Here is a 13376-nt window from a genome sequence, read left to right on the forward strand (position 1 = left end):
ATGCTACCCCCCGCCTCCCCGTTCACCCTCAATGGCCTCAGTTCAGCCACAACCGGGTCACCACTTGCAGCATTACCAGCCCCCCACCTAGAACAAACTGGGCAGCTGGGCAGTGAAACCGCTTGCCGCCGGGAGCCGCCCGAGAGACACTACACTGCGCGAGCAGCGAAATTGCCCCCCTCCAGCCACCACTTGCAGCATCCCCAGGCCAAAGATGATGGAGCAGCAGTTACTGAGGCGCATGCGTCGCAGCTGCGGCCCCGTTCGTATGTCGTAGGTCGGATGTCCGTAACCTGGGGACTACCTGTATTATGTTTGTGCTGTAATTGAAAATCTGTCTTTGGTGCACATCTTCCAAATGTGTTGAATGTTCTTCTAACTCAATACTTAAAAAAACTGTATCGCAACTTGTAGGTGTTACAATTCAGCTGGCGGAAAGAAATGGAAATAATTATTCATGCTCCTGGACCTTAATCATTTTTAATTTATTTATATAAAGAGGCAGTATGTGCTATTATCCTAACAATAAGCATAATCAAAGAGATAGCCTGCAAAGACATTCTTCACCCATCAAGATTTATACAGGCCACTAGAAGTCCTGAAATCTGCTCCTTAGACCCCACAATCACAAGCAGTACAACGTGAGTGAATTAAGCCAGTTTAACTAACAAACAAAAGTTATAAAAAAGGAAAAGTTAAAAAAGACAAACTTCATAAAATAGAGAGCAAATTCCTCTCTAATATGGTTTCTAATAGTTTAAAAAAAAGGACTTGGAAAGAACTGATATCTTGTCTGCTCCGATTCTGTCCATTTCCATAGCACTTAAGCCAAAAGAAGATAGGCAGGGTTATAAGCAAGTAATACGAAAGTTATTATGGGCAGCTGCTACTTTAATTTAAAAATATGAATTTTGTGGATGCAGTGCAACCAGATGCAACAAGATAAAGAGACTTGAAATGACTTCAGACTTTGAAGGCTCTCCCACTCTGAAGATTCTCTGTAATTCTCACTAATTATATGTTTAATCATGTGCTTGTGCTGATTATCAAATGGTCACCTTGAACAAAACTCCTGAGAATTGGCTCAGAGTATTAAGGTCACACAGGTCAAAAAAGACCACTAATTATACTCTGTGTCGCAAGGGTTGGTAACAGGTGTTCACAACATGTTTTTTTTTCCTTTTTATCCTTTCAGGGCTTAACAACTATTGACTTTCCAAGTCAGTCCTTCCTAATGTCAGCAAAAGAATATACTGTATAACCCAGTGGATGCTTGGAGTAGAGCTTAATTCAATTTGACAGTAACATTTATAAGTTTTTATGGAGTCTTGTCCTGTTCAAATGTTCTTTTTCAGATAACTTGGTGAGATAAGGACAAGAAGTGAAGTGCTGAGATGTTTTACTGTGGTGCCCTGTAATACCCAATGCAATATTCTGACCATAAGTTTAATTTAATATTGTATGTGAAGTGGAAAAAAGATTTAGATGAAAAAACAATTTATAAACTGTTTAATTATTTTAGAGGCCACATTGGTGGTTCTTAATTTGTGTTTTTTAGCTACACAACAAAATCAAACTGTGCTACTAATTACTAGAAAAGAACTGATCAGTTAACGCTATTGATCTATTTTCAGAACTTTTAAAATCCAAAATTAGGGTTGCACACATCAACCTTTTAAAGGAAAAGGTTATGTAACAGTAAACTGTGCATAAACTGGAGACTTAACAATTATGTGATACTTTGCTTTTTTGACAGTAGAAATTAGTATAATACGCAGATCGGATGCCCCTCCTCACTGAGGCAGTCTCCACCCAGAAAATGCCACAACTTTGTAATATCTCAAACACTGGACAGCCACCCATATAATTTTTCTTGGCTGCAAAACTGTTGCAAAAATACTGACATGCTCACACAATCGAGCCCAAAACAGAACTGACTTATTATCCACAAGATGGCAGCTTTAAAGGCCAGTAGGGAAAGTGATGTCATCAGGACTGGAACCAGAAGTGACATTGTTGGCTGCCCCAGAGCCGGGTGGGATTTCCCTAGAATGGTCTGTAAAAGATCGAGAGGGAGAATTAGTGCACTTGGCCACCCCCTGGTCCAGCGTTGAATTACATGTACTTAAGCCCTTTAGTTATCTCCTAAACTCACGTGCGTGATAATATATATATATATATATATATAATATATAATCCTAACCCTAAAAGTGCAACGGTGACGTTTTTATGCCACGCTTTAAATCGGGCTTATCTTAAAACCTACATATATATGTTTGGTATCATTCTTTTCAGAATGTATCTAACTTTAATATGATGTTGACAGATTTTCAGATTCTTATTCCGTTTTTAAATGATAAACTAAAAAATATCAAGAACTCATGTCCCACGAGACAAGAATTTGTGTCAAAAGATTTAACCACGCCCGGGGCTGGAAATAAAAGGCAAAGAGTAGGACAGCTACTGTACAGACTTTTAAATGTTCGAAGCGCCGTGCGAGATGCAGATCATGTGGCACAGCAGCAGCAAACCAGAAGCTGATCGAGCAAAGGGGAGGTAAAAATAAACTGTATTTGTTTCCCATTGTATCACCGTTTAAGAGGGGGTTTTGGAGGAATGACCGCATCTCCTTGGGGTGTGTTCAGTCCCCCTATTCACAACGCAAGCAGCAGTGGTTGGCGAGCGAAGCGAGTTGGGGGGAACCCCCTAGTCTTTAAATATAAGTGTTATCTAAATGTATGAAAAAGACCAAAATAAGCATTTCTATGAAAGTACTTTTGTTTTGGAAAAATCTTTAGTCTTTAAGCTGTAACATTAATAAATTAACTTGAGCCAAAACAAAGTATGAAAAATATTTGGAAAAATTCTGACAAAGAATTTTAAACTTGTTTGTATTTTACATTTGTGTGTTAAATAAAAAAAAAAAGCAGAACAGCCAGGCATATTTTGTATATTTTCCATTTTTATAGAAATTTACCAGACATTGATTAGGTTTACTGATTGATCTTATTGTTTAGTGGTTATTCTAAAACCATAAAACTCTAAATGGTAAATTACATTCGGAATATTAATTGTAAAATAAAAATAAAAAATTATTTTCTCACTGAAAAAAAAACTCCCAAGCTTTTCTGCATCCTGACACATATTCTTGAGACTTTAGTCAATACATATCTTATAATACAATTGCATATTCCAGTTCTACACATTTCCATGGTTTGTCCCTTGTTCCATTAGGTTGCTGAATCCATTCTTTGTATGTGCATGATATCCAGCTTTACGTCAAGCCATATCCTAATTGCATATCAAATACAGGCAAAGTCAATTCTGCTCTGAAAGATTTCTGTGAATGTGTGATTGCTAATTTCAGATGATCAATGATTAAACAGATCTATATCCTGTAGATCATTCGACAGTGGCTTGATTCCTTCTTGCCATTGTTCATCTACTGTAAACATTTTCCATCATCCACTGTGCCAAACCTTAAGAAGGGTCCTGAGTTGCCTCGAAAGCTTGCATATTGTAATCTTTTTAGTTAACCAATAAAAGGTGTCATTTTGCTTGACTTTTCACTACTCTTTTAATACAGAAATATTCAGCCATCGCCGTTTCACTGCCTTACTGAATTTCACTATTAAGTTAAGTATTAAGTCACTACTAAGTGCGCTTCCTGTTTAAATTATCTGTTCCGCTTAACAATTTAACAAAATGCATCTACTAGAGTTCTAACACCTTACCTCATCAGTTGTCTACCTTGATAAACAAGGAATGAACATACAGATTTTGGTATATGTAACATGAACATATAATAGGTAATTGATGACAAGTTCTTAAAAAATAAATTTCAGAGTAGAAGCAGACAGAAGTATTTATTTTGAAATGCATTTAAGAAGCATTTTCAAAAGGCATTTTAGACCAGATGGCACTAAATACTTTTTTAATTAAAGTCATTCAAGGTAAATTTTTCATTAAAGCACATGAAAAATGTGTAACACACTGTAACTGTAATGCATTCTGTCTTTCCAATAGATTCACTTTGATGGCTGGAGTTCTAAGTATGATTATTGGATTGACTCAGACACTCCTGACATTCATCCAGCTGGCTGGTGCCAAAGGACTGGTCACCCATTAGAACCACCTCTTCGTAAGTATCTACTGTTTACAAGTCTTCTTCTTCTTTCGGGAGCTCCTGTTAGGGGTCGCCACAGGGGATCATCTTCTTCCATATCTTTCTGTCCTCTGCATCTTGTTCTGTTGCACCCATCACCTGCATGTCCTCTCTCACCACATCCATAAACCTTCTCTTAGGCCTTCCTCTTTTTCTTTTGCCTGGCAGCTCAATCCTTTGCATCCTTCTCCCAATATACTCAGCATCTCTCCTCTGCACATGTCCAAACCAACGCAGTCTCGCCTCTTTGACTTTGTCTCCCAACTGTCCAACTTGAGCTGACCCTCTAATGTACTCATTTCTAATCCTATCCATCCTTGTCACACCCAGTGCAAATCTTAGCATGTTTAACTCTGCTACCTCCAGCTCTGTCTGCTGCTTTCTGATCAGTGCCACCGTCTCCAACCCATATAACATAGCTGGTCTCACTACCATCCTGTAGACTTTCCATTTCACTCTTGCTAATATCCAACTGTCACAAATCACTCCTGACACTCTTCTCCACCCATTCCATCCTGCCTGCACTCTCTTTTACCTCTCGTCCACAATCCCCATTACTCTGTACTGTTGATCCAAAGTATTTATACTCATCCACCTTCACCAACTCTACTACCTGCATCCTCACCATTCCATTGACCTCTCTCTCATTTACACACATGTATTCTGTCTTGTTCCTACTGACCTTCATTCCTCTCCTCTGTAGAGCATATCTCCACCTCTCTAGTGTCTCCTCAACCTGCTCCCTACTACCGCTACAGATCACAATGTCATCAGAAAACATCATAGTCCACGGGGACTCCTGTCTAATCTATTGTTTACAAGTAATGTTCTCATATTGTCCAAAGAAGCATATACTGTATATTGAAAACAATACATTTACAGGGAAGTATCCAGAATGCAAAATGTAAAGTGAAATCTATTAGTTTTGTTGTATCATTTGACAAGACTGTCATTAGGCATGCCTTCTTTAATAAAACAAACAGCGTAATCTTATTAAGGATTAGTTTTAATTTTATTGACTATTGTGTATACTAAATAAGTTAAATTGCCCTCCATCCTGATCATTATTTGAAGTGTATTTTTTCTTTCTATAACAGTTCTTAAATAATGTTTTTTTTCAATGCAAGACGCATTATTTGTTCATCTTATTATTACATGTACCTTTTTAAACTAATTTTAGGGTTACTGTGTGGAGGAGCCCAGTGTGAGGCAACAGTGATAGCCACTAAAGCCCCATGCCAGCTGATAGTATTTGTGTGAAATTGTGTATTTTATATATTTGCATTTTTGATTTTGTAATAAATGCATATTATGTGCTACCCAGTTCTTGATTGATTCATAAATTCTTAAATGTGCTCAAAATTAGCAATGCAGAATAACCATCATATTAGTATTAGCCAATAATAAAGTAAAATTAAATTAAATATCACTGTTTTTTCCAGATAGGCAAGAGCAATATGATGACCCATTATTATAGCTTCATCAAATACTTACTGAGGATTGTGCAAGTTGCACAATACATTTTTGGTGATGTGGTTATAAATAAATTATTTTTCACCATTAATGCCAGTGACAACAAAATAGCGGTATGCAGCACTTATTTTGCAAATGTTTTTATGGCAGCATTAATATAAAATTATAATATAGCAAATATAATTGTCATCTTAAACAGCATCACTTGGAGAAGTACACAGATGACCATTAAAGCTAAAGATAAAACCAGCATTGTCAGCACCATGGTCTGCTGTTTCTTTCTCTACAGTGTATTTTGAGAAAGTTAGCATAATCAGTCAAAATGCTCTGAAAATAGAAGGTTATTACCATGGTGTGCATAGTTGCAGGAGGCTGTGCCTCTTTTTAAATCAACTATGTTCATATGTATTATTTTTTGTTTGATGCAACTGAGCTAATAGGCAAAGGTGACAAAATAAAATGAGTACCTTATTTAAGCAGCCTGTGTTTACTAAAGAATATGTTTAAACAGAAACTTGTTTGTTCTTTGTATATAAACAACATAAAATTACAATTGTAAGACATAATGAATATCAGCATCAGAACTGGCAGATGTGGCACAGAAAAGTATTCTAGTATTGACCCACAATTCTCATATTGGTGTACCTATAGTCAGAATCCCATGTGCTACATCAACAGATGGGAATGGAGAAGAAAAATTCTGTTTTAAATGCCTAAAACTATTTACTGGCCTGAAGATTTCCAAAAGGTGTACTCCCTACATTCAGTAAAGTATAATCAAGGATTTTATTTGTAATCTTCACTGCTTTTCATTACAGCATTGTTTGCTGTGATTCAAGAATGCTGTAATTCTAAGCATCAACGAACATCATTTAGTTAAAATGACTGTAAATAATATTGCATTTTAATAGGAGATCTGAAACCTGTACTTCTAAGTAATTAGTTAATGTCAGTTTAAATTATGTGAAAATATAATCTGTAGTATTTAAAAATGAACAAAGTCTTGATGAGCATGAACATTGTTGTTGCTCATAAATTTCTTTTTGGCAATGATTATTTCACATTCAGTTGTTGATTGCATGCAGTATAAATAAGAAAAACAAGGTGAGAAATTTAGAGATCTCAGCATTTTTTACATAATTTAATAGGGCACAGTGTATCAGTTAGTTTTAGCAATGCAAGCAGGGGTATTTCTAGACCTTCGCTGTGACTGCTTATTCTTATACTATCATTATGACAGAATATGACTGCGAGAGGAAAGTGTGAACGACCAGTCCTGGTATTGGTGAGAAGGACGACAGCTTGCTGTGTGCTTATTTAAGCACTTTGTGCTCTTTTTCTGCAATGGGCAAAATATACTTTACATAGCTTTGTAAGAAAATCAAGTGAACCTTTGAAATACACGCATAATCTATGCAAACAAACCAAAAGTCAGTACCCAGGAAAGTAGAGGCATAAACCATCTGACAAAAATAATTTAACTATTCATAAGTGTGTCTTTCAGCAAAAGTAATAACTATTCATTTCTGCTATTGAAAACCTCCATTAATTTCTAAATACTTAAATGAAGAAATGAATAAATCAATAAACCACTGATTAGAGCATAGAATATCAGCATTATGCACTAGACATGAATAAGTTGTGGATGAGGCACCATCATATTGCCTGCCGTAATCTTACACACTCCCAAATTCAGTCTCAATGTTTTTTTTTCTTTTTTTATTTGCTTCAAATTAACCTAACCTGCTCATCTATGTAATTAGAGAGAAGGAATTAGGGTAGAAGTACTTGTTGAAAACCCCAGGCAGAAAGAGAATGTGTAAACTCCACACAGACAGTGACTGAGTGATTTTAGCCCAGTATCTGAATCTGTGAGGTAGCTGCGTCAACTACTGTGCCACCGTTAAGGAATTTGTATTAAAATATATTAATTATGAAAATGATCAGTTTCTGGGAATATTTTTGGGCACAATATACAATTCTTATTTTCTCACATGTTGCAAGTATGAAATGAAAATAATAGCAGTTATAGAGGTTAGTTAAAACATCTGCAGACTCAAAAATATATTCTAGCTTTATATTTTTTGACAGTGCTTTTGGGTTATGAGTGAGTTATGTGTGATCAGAGAAGTAATTAAAATACAGATTCAATAATGATTTAAAATGTAAAAGTTGGTTAGAAATCAGTGACGACAAAGTGCAACATTGTACAAGTGAATGCTGTTTCACCTTGCCTACACATTGTGACCCATTTAGTAAGGAGGAAACATGATGCAAAGCTGTTTTTTTTTTTTCAAACCTTCACTTATATTTGATATAGTTTACTGAATTTGCTTTAAACAGATTGCTTTTACTATATATTTTAATATATGTATGTGTGTCCCTTTTATCCATTTCAGAGTGAATTAGGTTGACAAAGTATACACAAAAAGGATGCACATACTGTACATGTGATGTGCACCAAGAATTGTTGGTTCTTGAGCTGATCTCTCATCTGAGTGACATTTAGGATCATACTAGTGATGCAGTAATGTTAGCTTCTTATGTGCTGCTACTTGGTCACAGCACATAAGAATTTTTTTTTTTAATATTTTAAAAGTTCTAAATATTGTAACAGAAGAACATATTTGCTGGTGGTGGTGCTAATTAGGAACTCATTCAATAGATGGGAATAAAATTACAATTGAAAGAGGAAATTAAAAGGAAAAACTATCTGTGCCACCTTACACATTTTTGATCAGTAAATCTGCCTTTGGCTTGTTGCAGTGTGATTCTGCATCCCCACAGTCATCAGGATGAAATTCTATTTGTTGCAATCTGTTGCTTATGCACTCTCAGATATATTTGTTATGAAATAACATTTTTTGTATTATAATCATGCATAGCTCAGGCTAAGTGTAGGTAGGACAACCCAGCATTTAAATTATACCCTTTAGCATTTTAGTATGTAGATGTGGTTATTGTAAGTTAATCTGTAAAAATGAGAAGTGTGATTATTGTGAATCTGATTAATAATACTGTTGTATTGGTATGTATCTTAGTTCTTGTTTATTACAATATCATTGTATTTTCCAAATTATTATTTTTCATATATAGAGTGGTTATAGTGGTGATTTGTTTAGCAAAGGTAACTGTCTTTGCAAAGTACATGATTGTAGGGTTGTGGCTTGAATGAATCATCTGGTCCTACTTTCATTAAGGATAGTTATTCAGATACACTCTTGCAGTCACAATTAGATGCCAAATTAATAAGTAATAGGGGTATTTAAAGGTACGTATGCCAGTAAAGGCAGGTGCCCTTTTCTCAATTGTAGAATACACACGTTTTCTTGTACTGAGTATCAGTCAAATAAATTTCCGTCCTCAAGACTGTACCTATTTCTCCAATAAATAGGATACAATAATTTCTTGGTTTATGTCCTCATTTTTAAATTGGAAGACACTGAGCCTGAACTTTCTTGCAATATTATTCCTGACAGTATGACAATTTTAAAACAATACAGTTGAATGTCTACAAAGTTAAGGGTTTGAAAAGAACGATCAAAAAATGTGTTGTCATTGATACCAGGACTTTAGCAGTAGTCAGGCTTAGAGATTCATGAAAGGGTATTTTATTCATACTTTTCACACTAATAACAAAACGTTTCCAATAATTACATAATAATTATAAGGGTAAATCAAAAATTAAAGGCAATTTCAAAATTATGCAGTAACTGCAACAGATAGAAACTGATGCAATATAACACTGATGCAATATAACACATTTGCAGTGGCTCATGGGTAGTTTAAACATGCACATTGCAGCACTCTGCCATTAGTCTAATTGAAGCCGAGGTTAAATGAAAATGGATGTTCTGCTGTGGGATTGCTGAACAATGTGCCATAGTGAGATTTTTTTAGGCAGAGGGAGTGAAACCTGCTGAAATTCACTGATGGTGTTGGCCTATGTAAATCAATAAGCTGTTTACACAAACTTTAGGGTATCCCAAGTCATCATGCATTATGGCAGGTGCAGATCCATAGAAACAGCAGACAGTATAATCGATTGGTCTTCCTTGATGAAGGCGTTCACCATGTCAATGTGGACTTGTGTGCAGGATGTTGGTGTTTGACCACATGAAACTTTATCAGTTACACTTACTCATCCTGCTTTAAACCTTTCTACCCATTCATAATCTTTTCATTGAGTCATGCTGCTTTTACTTCCATACTGATCCACCATCCTTTCGTGAACTTCAGCAGGTTTACCTACCTCTGCCCAAAGAAATTTCACTATGAGATTTCATTCAGCAGCAGAATGTCCGCGTTCATTTGATCCTGGCTTTAACTAGACTAATGGCGAAGCGCTGAATCGTGTTTGTTCGAACTACCTGTAAGCCATGACGACCATGTTGTATTACATCCGTTTCTATCCATTGTAGTTACCACAAAATTTTCAGTTTGCTTTTTTGATAATTTTTTATAATTTTTTTTTGATAATTACATTATATAGCTCTTTTATAACCTACTCAACACACTTAATTAAAAAGTATCCTTGCAGGCCTATTTAAATTAAATTTACAAGCTACAGAAGTAATAACTAGAACTCTATTGTATCAATTTATTGTGTACAAAATAATAGTTTTGAGAAGAGACAGATCCATCCATCCATCCAGTTTCCAACCCGCTGAATCCGAACACAGGGTCACGGGGGTCTGCTGGAGCCAATCCCAGCCAACACAGGGCACAAGGCAGGAACCAATCCTGGGCAGGGTGCCAACCCACCGCAGGAAGAGACAGATGTTTCTGGAAAATGCTTTTAAATGCTCTTTTCATGCAACTCATCAAAGCAGCTTCTTTGTGTAAAGTGTATCTCTTAAAACCCTTCTTACTACTTTTTACAAGCATTCTGTGAATCAGCATGAGGTAAAGTATTAGGTATTTGAGATGAAGTTTTAGAAGGTGGCCATTTCAATGTTGTCATAGAAACATTTTCCATTTGCTTTTCTACAATGTTTATTTTGTTTTATTTGTGAAAATAGTTTTGTCATATAAATTTACAAGACATGGAATGTTCTAGTTTTACCTCAAGTGGCATTGTTCTTTTGATGACCATGTATGATGCACATGTACTGTAATTTTATAATATCATGCTTCAGTGCAGATGTAAATAATGGAAAAGTAGACGCCATCCAGACTTAAACAATAATTGATGTCATAGCAGCATTCTGAAACATCCCACATTACTTCCCAGGTTAATTAATAATACTTGCAGTTTTCCCAGTTATATCCAAATTTCAAGTTAGTCATTTTCTCATTATAATGCCTCTTTGGTAAAGTTTAACAAATGAATATCATAATTATATTTAAGAATTCATTTAAACACCCCCATGCATTTGCACATGCTGTGCAGATGTGTCTTGCTGTGTTTATTTTTACTGTATATATTATTTTCTGAGGTGTTTGATTAGCTCTGGTTTTATCTACAGATGAAGAATAAGAACATTTTGAAGTGACCCTATGCACCTTGTGACTATGCCACTAGTTTCTGACATAGCCCTGTTGAGGTTGTTAAAGATGTGGCCATAAAATATGCAAAAAAAAAAAGCCATAGAACTGTCTTCTGTTAAAAGTGTGAATAACTCCGGTCTGGTGCATTTTTGAGTAAAGCCTAATAATTGTCTTTTAGTTGTAGTTGCAACACTGAAAAAAGAAGAAACTAGCATAAGGATTTTAACATAAACTATACTGAGCAACTTGAAGTGAGGTATTTGTCGTATTGGTAAAGAAAAATAATTCTTAATAATACATTTCTCAGTGACTTCTTTTGCCATTTTAACTGCTTTTTGTTTATAAACAATCTCATTAAATTAACTAGGTAGCTATAGAAGAATGAAAAAAAAAATATGTAATCAACATACAGAGGTCAGTAAATTTGTACAGTGTGAATGAATTATAAGCAAGGAAGCTGTCCATAACAAAATTAGGTGTATTCTATTATTCAAAAATCATACAAAAACTTTAATGAAAGACAAAAAAATCATAACTGAAATGGCAATTAAATCTTTAAAGAAATTGAAATGCTTAAATATATTCTAAGGGTTGAATGATTGTCCAGCTAAAATTTAGATAGGAGTTTGTTTTTGTGTAGTTGCAACTGAAGCTTCTAATTGTCCTTCTAATTGTCCTAACAGCTGAGCAATGGCTGAAGATGTGGTTGAGGCACCTTAGTTATATATATATCCCTTAGTATGAATTGTACATGTTATTTATGGTGGGCTTTGGGTCATTGGGCCCTGCCAGTTCCAAAGTGATTACAGAGAAAAGCTGTGATGATAAAACTGAGTTGTAAACTCCATAACAGATGTGTTTGAGTCTAAATGTTGCTGCAGGTTACTGAAAGGGTGGTATGTTGATATATACTTGACCTTACCAACATAGCTTTATAAGTCATAAGTGATCCTCTGCTATTTAATATTTCAACACCAAGGATCAATCTCTGCACTCAAGTAAATGTAAATGGTAGGTTGTTGATAATAATCATTTATTATTATTGCTTATGTTGTAGTCTTATAATTTTATTGCCCCAAATGTTTGAGAAAGTGGTTCCCATGAAGCTTTGAGATATAGCACAACATGCTGTATATAATGTAATACTGACAACGTTTTTTGAGGTGGAAGGCAGTTGTCCCTAAAACACACCCTGTGGCTGAGGATACACAAATACGGATGATTATATTCATAGACTACTTTGAAGCAAGCAGCTCTCAAGTACCTGACTGCAAATGTATGTGCAGGTGATTTAATCACATTTTCTAGTTTGCACAGAATGCTTGCAAATGCTGGACACTTTCATTAAATTGTGTAAAAACTATTCTGTATGTTAAAAGCATTTGTTCAGTGTTGAAGTCTTGTTTTTAAATACACAATCAGTCAGAAATGTCTTAGCATATTTCTACTGCCATGGGAGTTGATTTCATATGCAAAGCAAATCAAATCTTTTGAAGCAGTTCTGTATATTTAATCAACCACTTTTTAGTTTTTGTAGCCATTTTTTCAATCGGCATTAATTACTATGTGCCTTGTATTTTGTGGTTTGCTCTCTGCCATTCCCCATTTAATCTGCTTGTTCTAGTTGGAAGGGCATACATCTTGAGAAGGTGATTAGAGAATTTATCCATGATGCAAGTCTGGAATCTCATTTACAAATAAAATGAATAATTTTATTAGTTATATTCTACATGCCAAAAACATTTGTTAAGCTAATGACTTGAAATTGGCTTCATGGGAATGAGCTGTAGTTTTTGTTTAAATGTACTCTGCAATGAACTTGCTCAAGGCTTCTTCCTTACTTGCTCTTGATAATACCTGGGGTTGTTTTGTTATCACAGGAGACCCCAATCATCCTGGGCGAGACAATGAAATGGAAGGAAAGGGGGAGACGGTCTATCAGGGCTTTATACTTCTCAATGCACAAGGTGGCTTTGTCCTTTAAATGGGTCACCCATGTGCACTCTGATAGGGCAATCTGGGAGTTGTAGTCCTCCATGCAATGTCATGACACCAGGACATAATTCCAAAATCCAACTTAAAAGAAGTCACCTTACTTCATAGAGGGAGTTGGAGTTGGGAGAGGTAGAGGACAAAACTTGTCTGAGGAGAAATGGGGGAGGAAAGGAACAGGAGATTGTTATGTTGGTTAAAATGGCTGTGAAAAGGTGTTTGTCTCAATAAAACCAGCCTTTCTGAACCCAGGACT

The 13376-nt window shown here is 35.5% G+C and overlaps 1 protein-coding gene and 1 long non-coding RNA gene across 3 annotated transcripts in view; one reads left to right on the forward strand and one right to left on the reverse strand.

The window, feature by feature from the left end:
- Positions 1 to 13376, forward strand: part of LOC114653416 (lethal(3)malignant brain tumor-like protein 4) — a 527140-nt gene that overhangs the window by 208358 nt on the left and 305406 nt on the right. For both annotated transcript variants that reach the window (XM_028803732.2, XM_028803736.2), the window contains one exon: positions 4027 to 4141. In XM_028803732.2, coding sequence (XP_028659565.1) covers positions 4027 to 4141 — 115 coding nt within the window. The remainder of the gene's footprint in view (positions 1 to 4026; positions 4142 to 13376) is intronic.
- LOC127528415 (uncharacterized) overlaps positions 1 to 13376 on the reverse strand; it is a 189296-nt gene that overhangs the window by 163345 nt on the left and 12575 nt on the right. The window lies entirely within an intron of this gene.

Source organism: Erpetoichthys calabaricus, chromosome 6 (genome assembly GCF_900747795.2).
Source record: "Erpetoichthys calabaricus chromosome 6, fErpCal1.3, whole genome shotgun sequence".
Classification (NCBI taxonomy): domain Eukaryota; kingdom Metazoa; phylum Chordata; class Cladistia; order Polypteriformes; family Polypteridae; genus Erpetoichthys; species Erpetoichthys calabaricus.